Source organism: Neofelis nebulosa, chromosome 1, assembly GCF_028018385.1.
Source record: "Neofelis nebulosa isolate mNeoNeb1 chromosome 1, mNeoNeb1.pri, whole genome shotgun sequence".
In the NCBI taxonomy this organism is placed as follows: Eukaryota; Metazoa; Chordata; class Mammalia; order Carnivora; family Felidae; genus Neofelis; species Neofelis nebulosa.
Window position 1 is genome coordinate 242,009,854 of NC_080782.1, and position 21,759 is coordinate 242,031,612.

Genomic DNA, 21,759 nt, shown 5'->3' on the forward strand with positions numbered 1-21,759 from the left:
CATGAGCAAGCGTGAGCATGCGCGCACTCTCTCTCTAAAATAAAAACTTAAAAACATTTTTGTTAATTAAAAATTTTTTTTAAATAAAGAAAAATCAAGTACATAAAAAATAATAAAATAAATGAAACAAAAATCACCCAAAATCACTAAATCCAGAAATTACAACTTTTAACATTGCTGCATATTTTTCTGGACTTAAAAAGAAAAAAAAATACGTATGTACGTATGTTTAAGTTTTTTTGTATTACATGTTATATAATAGATATTTTTGTATATAGCTTTTGAAAATAAATATATATACTTATATTATTTTACAAAATTGGATAGTGTACTCTATTATGTCACTACAAGGCTGTCAGCTCCAGCAGGGGATAAATCATGTGGTTTTGCTCTCCATGGTATCCCCAGTGCCTGCTTTTAGCCCATGACTCACAGCAGTACTCAAAAAATAAAAAAACAAAAAACCCAAAGGAATGAATGACTCCACATCAATAAACACATACCCAGAAAAACAATAAACATGACCATTAATCACAATATCCTCCTGCATAGGTGTGTCAGTTTCCCTAAGCAAGCTTCCATTTAGAAACTTACTTGTTTCCACTTTGTTTCCCATATATATTTGAACATTTTCAAAAGATTTTTTTCAAAGAAAGGCACAAAGGATAACACAGCACGCATGATTGAACCTACTTGCCCGGAATCAACAAATTTTAAGGTTTTGACAATTTGGCATCGCTTTTTTAAATACAAGAAGTAACACACTGGAGGTAAAGTTGAAGTCCTCATTCTTCCCTCCTCAGTCTGGTTTCCCTCCTTCCACGTAGGCAACAGCTGTCCTGAATTGGGTGCATCTTCCTGCAGTCTCCATGTCTATACTCATAAAAGTACGGGATTAGTATAGGTTCTGTGGTATTTATTTATGAATACGGTATCATAGTATATATATATAGTTCTGCAACTTTTTTCCACTCTCCAATTGGATTCTCTCATTCATCCTTTGAAAAGTATACAGCTAGTTCATTCACTTAGCTCTATTGTCATGTGAATATCTACCTTTTATTTTCCCACTATTCCCTATTGCTGGATATTTTACGTTCTTCTGGATCTTTCACTATTGCAAACAATGCTGTAACTAATTACAAAATTTTGTAAGGGTTTTTACACATAATTTTAAGGTCCACTAAATTCCTTTTATTTACAGTATTTCTTTGACCAAAAAAACAATTTTTTTAAAAATTTAATTATGTTGACATCTTTGAAGACAGCAAGGGCGGGACCTTAAAACACACGCAAAGAATGTCAACCAGCCCAGCCCGCTGGGGGCCAGGGAGGAAAAAGTAAGGTCGCTGTGGGAGTGAAGAGGTACACAGGTGAGGGCAAGAGGGATGTAATTACGGAGTATCCGCGGGGGACTTAACCGCGCAAGATGCCTGGATAGAGTGCGGGACAAGACTGAAAAATAAAATTGAATTCTAAGTTGCACAAGAATGGTTTCATTACCAGAGCTCAAAGCGGAGGGAAAACAGGAGGGCTATGTGGGAAGATCCCCTGGAAGAGCTAAGGCAGAGGCAGGGCTGGAAGCCTAGGTGGCAGTGAGAGAGGCGAGAGAGGCAAGAGGACAGGATGACAGACGGGGGACTGGTAAGGTCGTGAAAAACGTCCGGACACGATGACCTTCGTTACCGTTTCTTTTCAAATTAAAATTTAAAAACTTCACGAGTTCGTTAATGAAAAAGGAAACTGGGTTTGCTTTTACAAGGATACTGGTCCCTACCATCACCTGCCGCAGTCTGTGGGTGGCAGGGAGTACGAGCCCACATCTCCGCACAATCCCCGCATAAGCCCTGTGCCACATCCAGAGCTCACAGATGGAAAGGCAGTCGAGGGGCTGAATTGCACAAGTCACTGGCTGGTCTCCGAGACCATCCACATAGTCTTGAAACGCGCATCGCGAGACACTTCCCGCAGACAGAATTAGCCACAGCAGTGCGGCTGGACTGAATTCAAACTGATTACATTCGGATACACATCCGGACGTCCTTCTTTAGTACTCGATGCCACGGACAAACGGCTGTCTGTCCTCTTCTGCCCTTACTCTCCGCAGCTGGCGTCTGCTTGGTAACTCGGTGGCTCCTTCGGGCCTGTTCACTTACTTTCTCCACCAAGGCTGGTCTGAGATGCCTAACGGCGGCTTTAAGGACGGAGTTACCAACTTTTATACCAGCGCAGTCGTAGGGGCAGTACTGGAGCCGGGGGCGGGTGACAGAGTGGCAGAAAGGTCCGCGAGCGCCGGCGGGGAGGCCGCGGGCAGGTGGCGGCGGGCTGGGGCGGCCGCGACCGGGAGGCAGGAAGCGGCGGCGGGGCGGAGCGGGGCGGGCCGGCCGCCGAGCAGCCAGGGCCGCAGGCGCCCCGCCCGGGCTGGTATGCGGCCGAGAGTGACGCGGGAGGCGGGGTCACGTGACGCCCGTGGAATGCCAACAATGTAGCGAATGTCCCACTTGGGTCTGCGCGCTGGAACCTCGGCGTGAGCGCCCCGGGAAGATGGAGCAGCCGCCGCCCGCGTCGCCGCCGCCCGGGGCTCCCCCGTCCCCGCGGGGCCAACAGCAGCTCCAGCCACCGGCGCCCGGTCCCCCGGCGCGCGAGGCCCCGGAGCCGCGGGCGAGGACGCCCCGGAGGGTGTAGACCGCGCCCCAGGAGGTGAAGGGGCAGGGGCGGGGGGCGTGCGGCCAGGGGCCGCGGCGGGGCGGCTGGAAGTTTCCGCGGGCCGGCGGGGCCCTGGGGCTCCCCGCGCCCACCCTCGGGCCGCCGCGGGCCGCGGCTCCGGGAGGGGCGCCCGACTCGGCGGGGCGGCCGGGCCGAGGGGCGGGGAGCGGGGCGGCCGAGGAAGTTTGTCCCGAGCGAAGCCCTGCGCCCTGCCCCCCCCCCACTCCCCCGCCCCGGCCCCCGCCCGGCCCGGGCCCGGAGCCGCCTCCGCTGGCGGCGCGTCGTCGCGGGCCGTCCGGCGTCCGCGGGGCCGGGCAAGTTGCGAGCGAGCGCCCGGCCGGCGGGGCTGCGCCGCTTTGTTGTGCGCCGGGCGGCGGCGGCGGCGGCGGCGGCGGCGGCCGGGCTCCCGGCGGGGCAGGGGCGGCCCCGGGGGGAGCTGGGCTTTTACCCCCAGGCCGGGCCGGGCGCGGCCGCGCGGCCCGACAGCGCCGGGATCCCGCGTCCACCGCGCCGCCGTCTACGGGGGCCGCGCCGTCGTCCCTGCACAGGCCTCGGCGTCGTGGCCTCGCGGGCCGTGCGCCCGTCCCCCCCCCCCCTCCTCCCAGCGGGCCGCGCCGCCCGCACGGCCCCCGGCGACGCCCGGCCGGCGCGCGCCCCGACCTCTCTGAGTGTGCCTCCCGGTCCTCGCGGGTCGCAGCCCGAGCTTCAGGGGCGCCTTCTCGGCCGCGAGAGCGGCGGCCGTTGCATAACACGCCTTTCCTGCGCCCTAGTTTAGCCGACTTTCTGGAGCTCGTCTTTTCTGATGCAACCTCACGTGCAGTTGGCTCCCCTGCCGGACCCCGGAGGTGCGGATTCTGAGTTAAGGCGAGTTTTGCCAGTCGCTTCTGCGCAAGCCTGCCTTCGGAACTTCTGGAAGAGCATCTCCCTCGGGGTGAAGTCTGGCGCGCGGGGTTGGGCGGGAGTGTCAGCCTGGAGCAAACCTGTAGTTTGTTGATTCCGAGTCCCCAGTGCCCCAGGGGGAGGAGGGGAAGGCCGGTCCCCGAAGGAGGTGCAACTCACCTGACGGCGCGGGGGGGCCCCGGTATTCGAGGGCTGCTGGCCACCTGATCCGAGCCCTTCGAATTAGAAGGTTTTTTTTTTTCTTCTTGCAAGCTTAACGGTGAAAGTACCCTTTATTTGTAGCTGTGTGATGACAAAATGTTAAACAAGAACTTTTACATTTTCGCACTATGTAGGATATAAGTGAGCGTGCTCTCAATATAGTTGTAATCTAGACTTTTAAAAAATCGTTTAATAGTGCTGTTAAGCAGAGACTGTGAGTTTGCAGGTAAAAATTCAGGGGCCAAAGAACGCATTTCCCAAAGTATTCGGCAAATACGTTACATTTTTACAGGAATGTTTACCCACACTTTACTAAGAAACTTAAATGTACTGAAATTTGACATGAAAGTCACAAAACGTGTGTTGTCTTTGTACAAGTGTTCGGTTTAAACTTAAAGTTTAGTAGATGAGGGGCCTTCCTTTAACAATGGCTTGTTAGGAAATTTGTATAAGTACATCTTGGTCCATATATTTAGTTGAATCTCGGGGTAAATCCCTCCACGATGGACCACCGATTTTGAGGGCTAAATCAAGAGACTAAGAGGCTTTGTATCTTTTAATTTTTTGTTTAGCGGCTGTTGTAGTAAGGTAGTAACAACAATCTTACAAAATAAGAATGCAGAGACTGTTTAAGAAAGTCTGTTTTAAATTATAATTAACAAGACACTACGTTATTCAGCGTCTCATAAAATTTGGACTCATTATCCAGGTATATAGAACACTGTTTAATGAATACACCAGCATTCCTTTGAAATTAAAATTGCCGAACATTTAATAAATCTCCAAATGTCAAGCCGTTTAAGATAGTATCTGCAGAAGACATCATGCAAAATTATTAAGGTCAATTTTAGAATTGGAAAAGATTCTACTAGCCTCTGCATCTAGTTGGAAATAGTTTTGACCTGAGTGTAAATTGGAACTGTACATGTTTCTTTCCTTAGCAAATCACAGGGTTGATGGGAGGGACTTTCCTTTGGTGGGAGGGGAGTGTTTCTACAATAATATGACTTGTTATTTTAAATGCTGTGTTGTAAATAGCCAGCCCTAGGCTCCTAGATCCCACTATTCTGGTGGGGGGGGGGGGGGAAGGTGTTGAAGCTGATAAATTCGCCACAAACACTGGGTAGGATTTGGAAAGCTTGGGGGTGGGGTGTTCTGCTTTGTATTGGAAAAACCAGACCAACACAGTTTCGAAAAGCCGTTTTTATATTTTATTTCATGGTGATGATGTAAAACTTCTCAACAGTATTCCTTCCTGACCTCTAAAAAATGGCTTGAAGAAATACAGAAGATAACTCAGCGCATTTAATTTGTCTTGACTGTAAATCTGTTTAAAAAGGAGCAAGATATCCCGATCGGCAGAATGAAGGGGTCGGGCTTGATAATCCCTAAAGTGACTGACTTCCAGCTGAAAAAAGTCTCTGAATCTCCTTCCCTTTTAAAAAAACCTATTGCTCAGTAATTCCTCTGGACAGATCTGGGCCTCTGTGGCACAAGTCCAGGGGTCACCGCTCCTATTGGATGTCGGGTGGATGATGCTCTAGGAAGCAGGCCATTATTACACACGGCGCCTTTGAACGCCTCTTGGTATTTGACCGTAGCCCTGCTTGGACCACCAGTTTCATTAAGTGTTAGCTATTCTCTCAGGATTGTTTCTTTTAAAGCGACTGTTATTCGATTTATCGTTTCATTTGGAAGTATTATTCAAACGGGTTAATAGTGGAAATAAAGATAATGTTGGCGATACTAAAATTAGGACAGAAATGTGACATTGCTGAATGTTGGCCGGTCACCACATGAAAACAAAACCTGATGTTGCTTACCATCTAGACCATGGCCACCTAATGGTGACAAGCAGTTTTTTAAGCTAATTAAATACTTCTCGCTCATGTGCTAACGTTTGACATTCAGAGGAATTTCTCTGGAGGACAAGTGAAACATCTCGTATTTTGTAGCAGTGGTGTAAGTTTATGGACAGCTAGTTATTGTTCTATTTTGGCATAGTGTAGATTCTGTAGCCTCTAAGTTAGCAAGGATGGCAAAGATCTGACGGATGTAAGTTGGCTTTTGACTGGAGTGGGCCTTTGTTGGAGTATTGGCCTCCCTGCCTCCAGGCAGTTTTCCTGATCAGGAATGCTAAGGACCAACGGGTTCCATTACTAATTAACCTCATCCTCCCTCAGGAGTCTCACTCCTGTGTTTTCATTAAATGTACCCAGACGGTACCTGTGCCCTCCCTGACACTGTCTGCCTGTTCATCTTTCTCTTGTATGTTTGAGCCTTTTCACAGGAAGTTCCAGGCTCTAAGAATAGCTTCACACTTCCTTCATCAAATCATAGCCCTTTAGCCTTTCCAGTTTTGCTGAAATGATCCTTTCTGTAACAGATTTTTCCCAAACAGGCACATGTACTCGGATTCTTTGCACAGTCACAGTGTTACCTCTGTCCATAGCAGGGGCTCTCAGATGGGATGGGTGTCCCGACTCCCTAGCTGGCGTATGTCTGAAATTTGGAGGGGGAGGAAGTAGGGCCTTCCCAAAGATTGAAAACCCTTGCTCGGGTATGGAGTTGAAGATAAGGAGACCCATCCTGTACAGCTGCTTGCTTGCTGTTAGGAATGCTGCAAATAACGGATAATAAATTTATCTACAACCTGGTCGCTTGAGTAATCTTGAGTACAGACTTCTGTGGTTCCATTTTGTTTTACGCCGTTGCTCATAATGCATACGTACATATCCTACAGATATCGGGTGCAGAACTATAGAGAATGTGATGGTTTGTTTTTCTTCTAGATAGTAAGCTTATTTAGAGGTGAGACCTTGTTCCATCTGGGTGAGACCTCATAATATCCAGCAAAGTTTTTGGCACACCTATGGCACTTCTCAGCCCACTATAGCCTTGTGATGGCACTGTGTTGGGGGGGGAGTTTTCTTGGATCCCCAGAGGAATGTAATCATTGATTTCCTCCAAGACCCTCGTTATGAGGGGTATGGCCCCCGTTGTGTGGTTTCCTGGCCTGGACACAATGGAGAGGCCCATCAGCGTGGTGGTTTGTGATTCTGACGTTCAGCATCTGGTTGGAGGCCTGGCCCGGCCGTCTGATGTAGTTTCAGCTTTGCTAGTTAATTATGAGAAGGATATGATTTCAATTATAAGTGGAATTTTAGTCCCAAGAAATACCATTTAAAAAAAAATGCCAATGTTTATCATTAGTGTGGGTCTGGTGGATTCTGTGGTTGGTGCTTGACAGGCGTTAAGCAACCAGTGTGGGTCTACGAAGCACTAAGAGAAATCAGACTAAAAGTTCGTGAACACCTTTAGCACTTTCCAGGATTGGGATTGGATTTGATGGCACCAAATTAATAGATGCTTCAGATAATCGCTCGTAACAGTTTTCTATGAGCCACCTGTACTGAAGTAGTTGTCTCAGCTCCAGGTTTGAAAATGAGGAGTTTTTGTTTTGTGGGTTGTGCTGTAGTTTTAAAATTCTGGAGTCTTATAGTTTCTTTTAAAGCATGTTCAAATCGATTGATGATACCAAACAAATTTCTAAAACCAGATCTACCTTGCCTGGTACCCTCATTTCTTAAAACCCATATCCACGAGGCCCTAGGGTCGTCGTGTTTAGGAAATTCTTGATGAAAGAAGTTATTAAAATGATATGGCGGTGTGTCAGAGGAACTAATTTCCAGCTGCAATCTTAGTTTAGTGAGTATTCCCACGAAAAATTCTTTCCTAAGTTCATAATTTGGCCATGAAATCAATTGTCTTCAAACTAAAACCTAAAATACAAGGTCTCAGGCTGCGAAAATACTTTCGTTCTTTATGAGACTGAAGGAAAGTTTCCTGCTTTCCAGATTGCTCAGGCAGGAACACAGTTTACCCAGAGGTGCTATTTTACATATTGGCCTACGGAGACAGGACAGTGCCTGTGGTGGTTGCAGGGCCAGCGCTTGCTGTGAGACGACGGTGGAAGATGGAAAGAATATGAGAAGAGTGGGTGCTGACCTCCTTCCCTGCCACGCGGAGGGGCTCTCCTGGGTGGTGGGTTTATGGGGTGTCACCGAGTCATTCTTTCCACTTCTCTGTAGTTTGAAAATTTTCATAATAAGCTGTTGAGGGGCAAATAAGAAGAAAAGAAACCAAGATCTCTGATCACATTCTGTTTAAGGGTTCATCCACTTGGTATTTTTCGGCTCAGGAATAAATACGGACAGCAACACAGAAATGCTGGTCTCACCTGTGCTGGTTGGCTTTATAACTGGAATGTTTGTGGGAAACTCGAGTGCCTAAAGCTGCCAAGTGTCTTAGGAGCATGGCCTGCAGAAGCTGTTCCCTGTCATGTGTTTCAGCGTCCTGGTGGCAGGGGTGACGGTGGGGGGGACGGTGGGGGGGACGGTGGGGCGGGGTGGCCAGCATCCTGGCAGTGAGGGTGACGGTGGGGGTGACGGTCAGCATCCTGGCGGTGGGGGTGGGGGGGTGGTGTCCTTGCATGGGTGTGTGTGCCATCGGCAGATTAGACTTCACTCCGGGAGGGGACTTTGCCCTCCTGTCAGCGCCCCATCCTGAGGTCCAGTCTCTGCATGTGTAGCTGTGTTTAGAAAGGGAACCATTCTCCAAACGCTAGTTAGCTAAACGTGAATAGTTAGATGATTTTTCCCCATTTTTTTTTTTAATTTTTTTTTCAACGTTTTTTATTTATTTTTGGGACAGAGAGAGACAGAGCATGAACGGGGGAGGGGCAGAGAGAGGGGGAGACACAGAATCGGAAACAGGCTCCAGGCTCCGAGCCATCAGCCCAGAGCCCGACGCGGGGCTCGAACTCACGGACCGCGAGATCGTGACCTGGCTGAAGTCGGACGCTTAACCGACTGCGCCACCCAGGCGCCCCCATTTTTCCCCATTTTTTATGAAAGTGAATTGTACATAGTACGTGTCATTTTAGCCACTCACAGTGTATAATTCAGCTGCATGAGGTACATTCACGTTGGTCTTGGAATCGCCACCTCCGTCTGCCCTCCAGGCTTTTTCATCATCCATACAAACACTCTCCGCACTAGACGGTAGTTCCCCATTGCCCTGGGCCCTGGTCATCTCCATTTCCGCTTTGTGTCTCTCAGGTTGCCTGTTCTAGATGCCTCATTGTAAGCAGAATGATGCAGTATGTGTCCTCCTGTGTCTGGCTTATTTCACTTAGCATGATGTTCTCACGGTCCAGCCATATAGGGGCCTGTGTCACAGCTGCGTTCCTGTTCTTGGCTGACTGACGGACTGTAGTTGTGCGACTTTGATCATAGTTATGTGTGAGCTTCACTCAGGGATGTTTCGTTGGGGCCGCGTCTTAAGTCCCGGGGCAGAGCTCTGCTGTTTCCTAGGGGCCTCCCGTGTGCACCGCCTTGTGCCAGCCGTGTTCCTGCACTGCCTGTACCCCACTGCAGGTGCTCCTGTCCCCCGGAGCCTCCCGGGGAGGTGACTCCAGGGGAGTCCCACACTATACGCTGTGATGGCACTGTGGGAAGGCTGGGAGTGGACAGCAGGGTCTCTGAGATTGGGTGGGCAGGAAGGTCCTTCTGCGGAGGGGAGTTTTAAGCTGAGAATTCTGGGAGGCATAAGTGAATCGGGCTGGGAATGGTATTTGTTCCTAGCAGACACAACGGTCTTGCCAGGTTCCAGACGTAAGGAAGAATTTGTTGCTTTTAAGTTGCCCAGAGTCGTGCAGATTGAACCGGATTCTAGCTGGTCGGGAAGCAGTCGGCTTCTCGAAACTCAAGTACTGCTCAGAACTGAACATCTTGGGCCCGGCTGAAGGCACGTGTTTTAAACATGAAGTCAAATGACTTAAGTTTTTCTCTCTCTCTGCTTTTCTTTTTTTTTTTTTCTTTAAAAAGGAAGATACTTTAACTTTTGAAGCACGGTTATCGAATATTTAAAGAGGAGGCACACGGAGTGAGCATAAAATACCCGTGTTTCTTTTTTTTTTTTTTTTAATTTTTTTTTTCAACGTTTTTTATTTATTTTTGGGACAGAGAGAGACAGAGCATGAACGGGGGAGGGGCAGAGAGAGAGGGAGACACAGAATCGGAAACAGGCTCCAGGCTCCGGGCCATCAGCCCAGAGCCCGACGCCGGGCTCGAACTCACGGACCGCGAGATCGTGACCTGGCTGAAGTCGGACGCTTAACCGACTGCGCCACCCAGGCGCCCCAAAATACCCGTGTTTCTACATTCAGTTTGGTGCCTTTTCCACTGAGCCCGTCTGCAGTTTGCCCTGGTGTGGTCTCTTGACTTGATTAAAGCCGTTTTTACTGATTCTGAGTCCTGAACTTACTAGTAACTCTAATAATTGGCCAGGGTGTTGTGCGTTACAGAGGAGAGTGATGTCACAGGCGGCTTTGCCTGTGATCTCCCGAGCAGCCCTGTCAAGGAGACAGAGGGAGGCTTGTTGCCCAGCCGGAGACCGAAGCTCCAAGAGGGGAAGTGTTGGCCCAGCTCACGGAGCCAAGTGCCGGAGCTGGGGGCGGGAGTCCGGCTTCTCACCTCCAGCTGCTGTTTCCTTTGCGCCGAACGGCAGTCTTCTGAATCAGCCTCCCCCGGACGTGTCCTCACTTCCCGATAACTGCCCTCCTCCGTCCCCACCAGGGCTGCTTTCTGACGGTGCTCCCTGTGCCGACGGTTGTCGCGGCTCATAGGACGGTACTGCCATCAGCTCTGGTTTCCAGACCCAAAACCTGGCGCCTGTAGCGAACGGCACCAACCCTGACAGGTTCTAGTTCGTAGCTGCTGTCGAACCCACCCACTTCTCTCCGTTCTCCGGCTGCTATCCTGTTTCAGATCCCCATAATTCTTCGGGAAGACTTTTATTGTCACATTAGGCAAGTAACCAAGGCTCCCCTCTGTCTCCCATCTCAGACTCTGAGCGCCTTAAAGTCAGAGGCTTGTCATTATTTTCTGCTTCCCTAAAACCTAGTAATAGGACCGCCTTGTGTGTGTGTTCACGTTGTGCACGGTTCAAGGGCCTTGCACGTAAAAGGGCACGCCTCACGTCGTGTAAGTGCTCACTTCCGTGAGGGCGTGTGCAGCCCGTGTGCAGACTCTGGGGCACTCGCAGATTACCTGAGCAGCAGCAGGGAGTTACCTGCCCGGATAAAGTCACGTGACGCACACGATACGCACATATTCTGGACAGTACATACGATCACATCTCTCCTCTGTCACCTGCCTCGAAGAACCACCCTCCTTGTGGTTCAGACTTTACCTGCCCCCCTCACTCGGGGTGTGTGATAGATCGTGACATGCGTCCTCAGTATGTTTAAGAGCGAGCCGGGCCACTGTCCACAGAGCTCTGGAAAGCTCCCCAGGGCAGGAGCTGCTCGCGTTGTACGACAATACAGTCGCAAAGAACTTACTTGACAAAGGGGCATCTTCTTATGGCCCCGCAAAAGTACCGCATGAACCACCAAGGCTCTGTCCGCAGCTGCGCAAAGTACTTGATAGGGCGGTGGGAGCAGTGTCGTAGAGCGGGCCGCGGACTCAGCGCCTCAGATCTGGGCCCGGGGCCGTGGGGGCTCAGCAGCCTTAAGGCAGCAGCACAGTTGGCCGCAGCTCCAGACCGGGACCGACCCACACGTCCTGTGGTGGCAGAGTGGATGGCCAGGATGTTCACACAATGGAACACGACACGGCAGTGAAAAAGGGGCCCTCTTGCTGTATACCGGGTATGTGAATAGCCAAACGGTGTTGGCCCAGATAAGCTGGACAAAGAGTACGGAGCGTGGAATGCCACGGACATGAAGTTCAAACACTGGCCAGGCTGATCCTTGGTGCTGGAAGTCGTGACCGCGGTTCCCCTTGAAGCGTGGGTCTGTGGGAGTCTGGGGGCTTCTGGAGTTGTCGTGACAACACTCCTTGATCTGGATGCTACGCATCAGGGTGTGTTCTCTGTGAACGTTCGTCGATCTTACGAGTTGTTTAGCTTAAGAAGTGATGTCAAACTTTACCCCCGCCCCAAACAAAGCCTTACTTCTTCCCCAGCTTTCAGCAGCTTTCCGTTTTTTTTCTAAGTTTTATCATTTTGGGAGAGAGTGGGGGAGGGGCAGAGAGAGAGAATCTCAAGCAGGCTCTACGGTATCAGCACAGAGCCTGACGTGGGGCTCCGTCCCACAAACCACGAGGTCGTGACCTGAAGCCAAGAGCCGGATGCTTCACTGACTGAGCCACCTGGGAGCCCCAGCTTCCCATTTTGAAAGTAAATTCCAGAGGTGGCTCTTAAGCCTCAGGACCAGCCAGGGCCTCCCTCACCTGCGTCTGGCTCCCCTTCCCTCTGCCGGTGTGGCTGGGCAGAGAGGGCGCCTTGGTTTGGCTTTCTCACGGCTCCTTTTTCCTCAGTCTGGACCATCTCTTGCGGCCCTTGCCCTTCTTAGCTGAGTGCAAAACACCTTGTACCTTCTCCTCACTCTGCTGATATCGCCTGAAGGTAAAATGAGGCTTATTACGGACCGCTGCTCCCTAAGACATGCCAGGTGGGAGGGATACGAGCTCTCCATTCACTCACCTAACTGCTCTCTTTCGTGGACAGTCACGAGCTACGTAAATGTCCCATCTGCTGGTGGGTCTGTTGATGTCTTCAAGCCCTGACACCTGGCCAAGGTGTAGCTAGCTCCGAGCCCTCTTCTCCTCTCTCCCTGGGGTTGCTGCCTCTCACCCAGGCTTTCTTCGTCTACCTGGTGTGTGTGGTTGTCCCTTCCAGTTAGATTCCAGACTCAGTTCTTTAAAAGGGCACTTCTGGCCATGTCCCTCCCGAGCTCAACCACAGACAACGGCTTGCCACCATCTGCAAGGAGTGCAGACAACGCGTCCATGGAGGTCCTTCAGATGGAGCCCTGTGCACCTCCAGGGTCTCAAGCCTCCATCACCCTCCAGGAAAAGCCTCCACCCAGACGTGAATGTGAGGGCGGGGCCTGCACACTTCCTGTCCCTCTGCTCCTTTGCAAATGCTGTTCCCTCTGGCTGGAGTTCCATTCCTCCCTACACTCAGATCCAGTTGTCTCTGCTTCAGAGCTTTTTCTGGCTTTCTCCTTTCTTCACCCATTTCTTAGATGGTTTCTTTTTTTTCTCCTTTGGGCATCTCTTGTCCTTTGAAGCTGTTTATTTGGCTCCCTCACCCTCACCTTGCCGAGGCGGAGTTTTGTTCTTGTTTGTCCCAGCAGTGCCTGAGAGTTAGTAGGCTTTGGATGAATGTTTGCCAGGTGGGCAAGTGGGCGGATGGCACAGAGATGAGTCGGTGGCAGAGGAAGCTTGAGTACATTTCGACTGCGAAGAAACCCTCCCTGATTATGTGTTGTGAGAAGATAGTATGATTTACGTCTTCTGTATTTTAGTTTTCAAAGAAAGGGTAAGAAGACCCTAGAGATGGGAAACAAAGTGATCTGTGTACATTCCCACAGGAAAAGAGCTAAGTCTCCTGCCTGTCCTCAGACATATCGAATCACTCAGGACCCTCCATACGTGCTTGGCAGCTCCCTGAGAACCTCTCTATTTTTGCTGGAACGGGAACCCCTGGTTTTAGAAAGTTAGGTATTTCAAAACAGATGCTTAGACCACGAAGTCACTGAAAATGAGTGTGGTTACAGTATGCCCCATTTTACACCAATTAAGCAGAGCTCTGGGTTTCTGGCTCCCTGCCAACACTCTGGTCCAGGCCCCGGGGAAATCTCAGCAGTTCTTGGATCTAATTGTTCACTGTCTGCAGAGTCTTACAACAGTCGTGTCAGGGACTGCTGTGTGAAACGTTGTGTATCAGAATACGAATTCCATGTTGGAAAATGTGTTGAGTCTGGTTCTTACTTCGTAAATAGACTCTTCCCTCAGTTTCATTGAGAAAGTGATAGAACTTTTCAGACCTTCCACCTTCCCACCTGTAAGAAAAGAATAGTAATTTTGATGTCGTTTCTTCAGGTTTACGGCCATGTGTGGTTATGAGGTAGATCTACGTAAGTAAATTCACATAGAACTCTCAGAGCCCAGCACATAGTAGATACCGGATAAATACTGGCCATCAGTTTTTCTTCGACGTGAAAGTGTCTGGGAAACAGACTTCCATTTTGCAGTTCTAAAATTCCTCGCTGAAACAAAAAGTTCACATCCCGCTGCTCCTTTCCTTTTAAAGGGTGCTCTTTTTCGAATCAGTTTTTCTTTGCTGATTAAAATGCAAAATGCTTATCCTTTACAGTTTGCTTCCCGAGTCCTATGGGCTAAAAGGAGTGGAACGAGTGAGGGCAAAACAGGAAGGAAAGGGAGCGGGCCCGCCGGAACTTGGGGTGTGAGCCCAGCGGCCGCGCGGGCCTTCGCTTTTGCCACCGTGGGCACCCGCGCTCGGGTCGCGAGAGCTGACGCCACAAGCCGTACTCACACGAGTGGCAGACGGCGCGGTTCCCCCAAGACCCGCTGTGCCGCCAGGGCTCCGGGGCCAGACGCATGCGCGCTCTTTCTCGCGCTCTTTCTCGGCGCCCCCCACCGCCCTCTTGCCAGGCTTCGTGCTGTGCCTCGCGCGGGGAGTTAGAGGACTCGCTCAAGGTCACCCAGCCGGCAAGTGGCTTGGGCTAGATCCTGCTTCCGGGGGAGCTGGCCGCCAAGGGCGGCATCTTGTTTTCTGAACGCAACAACAACGGAGTATTCAGTCCATTAGGCCTGGGGTAGGTCTCGTTCACTACCGGTAATGGCTTTGGGGTCTCTGGCTCTGCGCGTGGGGGCCGTTTCTGTGCTCAAGTGTGCCAGGCGATCCACACGGATCACCTTTTCTGGTACAGCCGCTTGTCGGTACGGTCGCAGTGCGCTCTGAGAACGGAATCACCCACGTGATTTTACCAGTCCCCGTCCGCGTAAGGATCAGTGTCTCCAAGAAACGTATTTTTATTTTGGCATTTAGGTCAAAATGCTGATAAGAAGGTGACCGTTTTATTAAAAAAACCCAGGGAGTTGTTACCTTCAAAGTCTCATAACACATTGTGTTAGAACTTCTTTCACTTGCGATATAGGACACTTTTAATGTGACAAGTTTGTGGCGTCTTTCAGGAAGTCTGGGAGGGCTTTACACGGCAAACTTTGCGAAGACATGGAAGGACCACAGGTTCAGGTCGGGGGAAGGGTTAGTAAAGCCACAGAGATAAGAGACGAAGGTGTGTGCTACGAACCGAGTGGTTATTAGGAACAAGCCAGAAATCCAAGGCCTCACGTGGCAGGTTTAACCCTAAATACTCAAGCTGCAAGTTTCAAAGTGAAATTCTGTTATAATGAAGTATTTCGAGTGAACGATCCGTTAATACTACTTACTGTTCTTATTCTGAGGTGAATATTTGTAAGTAATATGAGCTTGTGGAGATTTACTTTATTACAGATTACATGTTACAGGAAACATCTTGGGACGGCCCTAGAGGTCATGGGCGCCGACTAGAGCTGAACACTATTTTTATCATTTCTGAGAGGTGATGTGTTCTTTCTTAATCCTTTCAAGTGGAATATTTTCAAGATCATTGCCCGTTTCTGAAAAGTATTGTCAACAGTATGTGAAGACCATCAATGAGTATGTTCTTTCCATTTTCTTTTTCAGATAGTGATGATCTTCGGAATGAAGTCTCTGGAAAATTTTAGGTTCTCCATAGGAACTACAAATACTGAAGGAAAGAAAATTTTCAAAAGGAAATTGTTTTGAAAGTATGTTTACAACTAACTGATACTGTTGACAGTTTTTTTTTCTTTTTTCTTCTTCTTTTTTTTTTTTTTATAACAAAACACTTTAAGAAGATTGTATTTATGGTAAAAGGAAACTGGACTAACAATGAGGCCAAAGACTTTTCCTGCCACGACTTATTCTGGAAACAGCCGCCAGCGACTGCAGGAGATCCGAGAGGGCTTAAAGCAGCCGTCCAAGTCTTCCGCTCAGGGCCTGCCGGTGGGACCAAACAGTGACGCTCCCCTGGCTGCCAAAGCCCTGGGGGGCAAGGATGCTGCCCGGCAGCAGCAGACGAGAGCCACCCCGAAGTTCGGACCTTACCAGAAGGCCCTGAGAGAAATCAGATACTCCCTGTTGCCTTTTGCTAATGAATCGGGCACTTCCGCGGCTGCAGAAGTAAACCGGCAGATGCTGCAGGAATTGGTGAACGCGGGATGCGACCAGGTGGGTGCACCCGAGGCTCCCGTGGGGGCAGTTACAGTAAGCCAGCCGTCGGAGCACAGTGGAGGCAGCCGAAGGCCCTGCGGTTGCCCCTCCAAGGCCCCGACTTAGCTACTAAGAAAAGTGTCTCCGGGTCAAAATCCAAGGCCCTCCCGGTGTGCCATTGTATTGTTTCCCACCTTCTCTCCAGAAGGGTCTCTTGGCTGCTTTTGCTTTTCAGGCAGGATGCAGACACTTGTGAACCCTACTGCAATGGTACCACGTGCATTCTCGGTTCTGTCCGTGTAAAGTGGTGGAGGGCTTTCACACGTGCCCTTTCTTTGGGGTTTATTTGGGCTTATTCTGAACGGTCATGGGGAAGACACTGGCTTCCCTTGTTTTTGGTCTGTGCGTTTTTTTACTTAGTGAAGGGGAAGGTTGATTAACATGAATTGGCTCTTCTTAGACTCTGTTTTCTCCTGGTGTGTATACTTGTAGAGGAGATGTGGCTATATTAGGGAAGCGAGCAGGCTGGAGAGGTCATCAGACTGGTGGCAACACGTGTGGTCTGACTGTTCGGTTGCTTAAGAATAAGAGACACCTTAATAAGGAAGGAGGTGGTACCAATAACATATAAGCACACAACTGACAGCTATGCATCTATGATCCTGTCGTGATTGGTACAGCTACGTAAAACCCAGGTTGAGGGGCAGGACCATGTAAAATGGAACTAGTGTCCGGCCAGGTAAAAATGTCTTTAGTAAAATGGAACTGGTAGAAATGTAATTGCCTTCTAAAGGGACGTCTGAAGGCTAATGCTTTGTTACCATCTGTCGTCTTAAGAGTCACAGTTGCACGAAAATGGAAATAAGCTAGGCATTTTTGCTGCCTCGGAAAATTAGTAAGATTTCATGCTCAAAGCATATCAAGATGGCTTGAGCACTTTTAGTTTCTTAGAAATAACCTAATTACCTACTCCTGGCCTCACAGTCACAGGAAAAGGCTAACAATGCCCTCTTATTTCCAAAAGCAATCTCAGCCTTCTGGTTGCAGGTGATTACCATAGAACTGAGCTAGAGAATTTACATTTTTCAGATGATATGTTTGTGAAACTAATCGTGCTATTTTGCAGGGCACTTCCTTGACACTTTGGGATATACTGGGATTAACTTGTGTAAAGCAAGCATTGTTGAGTTGAAAGTTGCTTTTATAAAGCACAGGATCATGAATAATGTGGTGCCGAGTGTTTTAGCAGTGGAAGCTGACAGCAGAGGCATGACCTTTCTCATTGTGAAAATATGAAGTTAAACACGCTGCCAAGTGCTATCCCCTGACAAACAGAACTTGATGGTTGTGAAAGTAGGAAGGAGCAGTCCTGGGGAAATACCAGTAAGATCGCAGAGACTTCTGAAACCCAACAGCAAAGCCTAAAATCTTCTATAAATCGCTTGCAAGCAAAAGAGGTAATCAGAGCAGGGTGTTCTTTGCAGTTGTGTTTCAGCTGTGGTAAGAAGAAACGCGTGAAGCAAATAATCCAAAATACAGGTGGGATCTCATTATGGCAGAATCCATTAGTGATAATTACAGTGCAAGAAATAATGGAGCCGGCGCTGTATCCAAGACAGTAAAATACAAATATAGTAAAATTAAGGATCGGGACACCAGTGAAGTTCCCATCAACATTTAATTTATGTTAATTGCTGGCAGAAAGGACTCCATTTGCCGTATTTAATGCTCCTGAAATAATTCGGTCACTTTAGTGTGTAGTGTTACTTTGTAAAGTAAAACAGTCCTGCCTTCACCCTCACAGTCCACTTTGGACCGTTTTTGGTCTGTATACAGGATGCATTTTGCTTTTAGAGAATTCCGGTCAGAAAGTCCTGACGGGAACCCAAGTAGCATGTGTGGAAGGGACCAACAGTAGCTCTAGACTTCGGTCTCCCACAGCTCAGATGATCAGATCCGGTGTAATAGGCACAGAGACTTCTAGTGTTGCAGCTGTCCTTTTTCCTTTGTCTCCTACTATATTGCCTTTTAATGTAGGTTCGGTTATGTTCTCTTGTATTTTGAGTTTAAGTGTCATTTTTAGTCCTAATATTAATCAGAATGGCAGTAAACTCCAGGTTTTCCCGAGGTCTTACACACTTTTAGATGCACCATTTTATCCATCGTATATGCATGCGCACACATTTTTCCCCATTTTACTTGACCTGAGACTAACTGGAAATATTTGCCCGAATGTTTATAAGGGAGTGTTTTCTTTTAGGCTTTTCGTAATAAAACAAAATTCACATAAGAGAAGTACATGATTCCTAAGTGTACAGCTGGGTGAATTTCACCCAGTGAATTACACCCATGTAACTAGCATGTACTGGGTATATATTTTAAAAAATTATTTTTTTAATTTGAGTTATCTCTGCACCCAATGTGGAGCTCAAACTCACGATCCCAAGAGCAAGAGTCGCATGCCAGCCAGGCGCTCCTGGGTATGTTTTTAATTGAAATATCTTTAAATGGAAATTTCTAGAAAGAGACTATTTTCTGTGTAATGATATAGTGTATATGTCAAATGATAGTGTCTAAAATATTTCACACATACATTACTAAAGGCTTATGAAAATTTCTATACAAAAACGGCCAATAGATTAATATTCCTTATGCAAGGAGCTGTTCTTTTTTTCTTTTCCTTTTTTTTTTTTAGAGAGAGAACACGAGCAGGGGAGGGGGGAGCAAGAGAGAATCTCAAGCAGGCTTCACGCTCAGCACAGAATCCGATGAGGAACTTGATCTCAGGACCCTGGGATTATGACCTGAGCTGAAATTAAGAGTGGATGCTCAATTGACTAAGCCACCCTGGCGCCCCTGTTCTTTAACTATAGATTTAAGGGGTGCCGGGGTGCCTCAGTTCGTTAAGCGTCTGCCTCTTGATTCTAGCTCAGGTGATGATCCCAGGGTCTTGGAACTGAGCCTCACTCCCTCTCCCTCTGCCCCTCCCCTGCTTGCACACAAATGCTCTCCTTCTCTCTCTCTAGAAACAAATCAATTTAGATTTAAGGAATTGTAAAGATAAGTTTTTTGGTTATGAGTGTCATGTTTTGTATCATTGGATACTTTTAATATTGGCATAGGTAATTAAATTTAGCATTTACTTTATCTTATAAAATTTAGTTTCAGTTTTTCTTTTAATGGTTTCAAGTGATGATATATATTTTTTTAATATGAAATTTATTAAATTGGTTTCCATACAACACCCAGTGCTCATCCCAACAGGTGCCCTCCTCAATGCCCATCACCCACTTTCCCCTCTCCCCCACCCCCCATCAACCCTCAGTTTGTTCTTAGTTTTTAAGAGTCTCTTATGTTTTGGCTCCCTCCCTCTCTAACCTTTTTTTCTTCCTCCTTCCCCTCCCCCATGGTCTTCTGTTAAGTTTCTCAGGATCCACGTAAGAGTGAAAACATATGGTGTCTGTCTTTCTCTGTATGAGTTATTTCACTTAGCATCACACTCTCCAGTTCCATCCACGTTGCTACAAAAGGCCATATTTCATTCTTTCTCATTGCTGCGTAGTATTCCATTGTATATATAAACCACAATTTCTTTATCCACTCATCAGTTGATGGACATTGAGGCTCTTTCCATGATTTGGCTATTGTTGAGAGTGCTGCTATAAACATTGGGGTACGGGTGCCCCTATGCATCAGCACTCCTGTGTCCCTTGGGTAAATTCCTAGCAGTGCTATTGCTGGGTTGTAGAGTAGATCTATTTTTAATTTTTTGAGGAACCTCCACACTGTTTTCCAGAGCGGCTGCACCAGTTTGCATTCCCACCAGCAGTGCAAGAGGGTTCCCGTTTCTCCACATCCTCTCTAGCATCTATAGTCTCCTGATTTGTTCATTTTGGCCACTCTGACTGGCATGAGGTGGTATCTGAGTGTGGTTTTGATTTGTATTTCCCTGATGAGCGACATTGAGCATCTTCTCATGTGCCTGTTGGCTATCTGGATGGCTTCTTTAGAGAAGTGTCTATTCATGTTTTCTGCCCCTGTCTTCACTGGATTATTTGTTTTTCGGGTGTGGAGTTTGGTGAGCTCTTTATAGATTTGGGATACTAGCCCTTTGTCTGATATGTCATTTGCAAATATCTTTTCCCATCCCGTTGGTTGCCTTTTAGTTTTGTTGATTGTTTCCTTTGCGGTGCAGAAGCTTTTTATCTTCATGAGGTCCCAGTAGTTCATTTTTGTCAAGTGATGATATTACCAGGTTTTTCCCTCTTTCTCTCCCTGACAGATTTTAATTAATTATTTATTTTTTAATGTTTATTTATTTTGAGAGGGGAGAGGGAAAGAGAGGGTCCCAAGCAGGCTCTGTGCTGTCAGCACAGAGGCTGACACAGGGCTTGTTCCCACGACCGTGGGATCGCGACCTGAGCCAAAATCAAGAGTCGGACACTTAACTGTGTGAGCCATCCAGGTGTCCCTCCTGACAAATTTTTAAAAACCACTGATTTGATTTTGCAGTGACGTGAATACGCGTGACACGTCTGCTTCTCAGAAGCATGTGATTTGTGTGTTCTTACTGAATTGCGGCGGGTTAGCAGGTGGAAGCGTCTGATGGGGCAGGCTCACCACACTCCAGGCTTCTCGGGGCGCACGGATGGACGGATGGCATGGGGGCCTCGCGGTGGCAAGGTTCCTGTTCAGTAGTAGCCTGCGCTCCGTGGAACAGCGAAGCATGGTATCACCTTGTGTTGTCCAGAAGAAGACTTCGATGAGAATTTTCTCTCAGAAGCGAGTACCAGGAGACATTTTTTGCTTCTCTGGAGCATTTAGCACGTGCACTTTCTCTGGGGAACCGCCCCATATCCTGACCTTCAGGCACCTCCCTTGTTGATCCCCTGTGAGGGTTGCCAAGTCTGGCAGCTTCCAAGACTCTTTTAGGGCCCTGGCTTTTTATCGCTATATTCTTCTAGGCCTGAATTTCTGTGTTAGCATCAATTTCCTAATCCTGACTTAATCCAGTTTTTCCTCACTTTATTACGAATGTTTAAGTGACTTAAATCTTTATTGGAATGAAGGTACGAAGAAATGTAAACAAACACATTGATTGATTACACCAAATTTGGCCTAAGAAAAAAGCCCACGGTCAGGCTGTATATTCAGAGGCAGGTTTCCTGAGAATAATGATCACAGCACCAAATAAATCTGAGGTGATCTGGTTAATAGGAAAGGGGGGGGGGGAGTGAATTTCTTTGCATTCTCAAGCCAAAAAGTGTAGAAAAGTCCGGTTTCTCAACCCATTCCACAAGTTCTTCCGGGACCCTGGTTCTTTTGCCACAAGAGTGGCGCTGCACAGGGGCGAGGCCTGGGGGCCTCAGGGACGAAGGGCAGACACTGGTGTGGACCCCTACCTCCTGGCCAAGTACTGCTCCAAGCACTTGCACAGCTAACCTCGCTGAAACTACACAGCAAACATTCGGGATGCATTCCCGTGGACCCCAGTGCTGACCAGGAAACTGTGGTACGTGATTGGAGGTCTCTCCTCTGCCCCCCTCCCCTCCGCCCCCAGCTCCTACTGACCTTGTATCTTCGGTAAGGGTTGTTAGACGTGCTTATGACACACACTGGAGAGGACAGACTTCAGTGTTCCCTTAGTGTGGTCATGCAGAGCTCTGGCTTTAACTTGCAGTGTGCGTGTTGCTGGCCATTTTCTGTGTTGGCTGCTGTGCGCCCGGTCCTGGTGGGCGTTTCTGCTCCGTGACTTGGCCCTCTCCTTTCCCTTGTGTCCTCTTGCTCTCTGGGGCTGGC

The 21,759-nt window shown here is 48.4% G+C and overlaps 1 protein-coding gene and 1 long non-coding RNA gene across 4 annotated transcripts in view; one reads left to right on the forward strand and one right to left on the reverse strand.

Moving 5' to 3' along the window:
* Positions 1-683: 683 nt before the first annotated feature.
* LOC131488391 (uncharacterized) lies at positions 684-1,982 on the reverse strand. The gene is made up of 2 exons (XR_009250193.1): positions 1,778-1,982; positions 684-873 (listed from the first exon to the last, which is right to left on the reverse strand). It is a non-coding gene; the product is annotated as an uncharacterized LOC131488391 (long non-coding RNA).
* A 534-nt stretch (positions 1,983-2,516) lies between these two features.
* LATS2 (large tumor suppressor kinase 2) overlaps positions 2,517-21,759 on the forward strand; it is a 76,878-nt gene continuing 57,635 nt past the window's right edge. Inside the window, exons 1-3 of one of the 3 annotated variants that reach the window (XM_058690136.1) lie at positions 2,517-2,700; positions 3,477-3,637; positions 15,412-15,978. In XM_058690136.1, coding sequence (XP_058546119.1) covers positions 15,640-15,978 — 339 coding nt within the window. In that variant the 5' untranslated portion in view covers positions 2,517-2,700; positions 3,477-3,637; positions 15,412-15,639. Of the gene's footprint in view, positions 2,701-3,476; positions 3,638-15,411; positions 15,979-18,286; positions 18,441-21,759 lie in introns of those variants that run through there. The other 2 variants (XM_058690127.1, XM_058690146.1) reach the window with 2 other exon arrangements.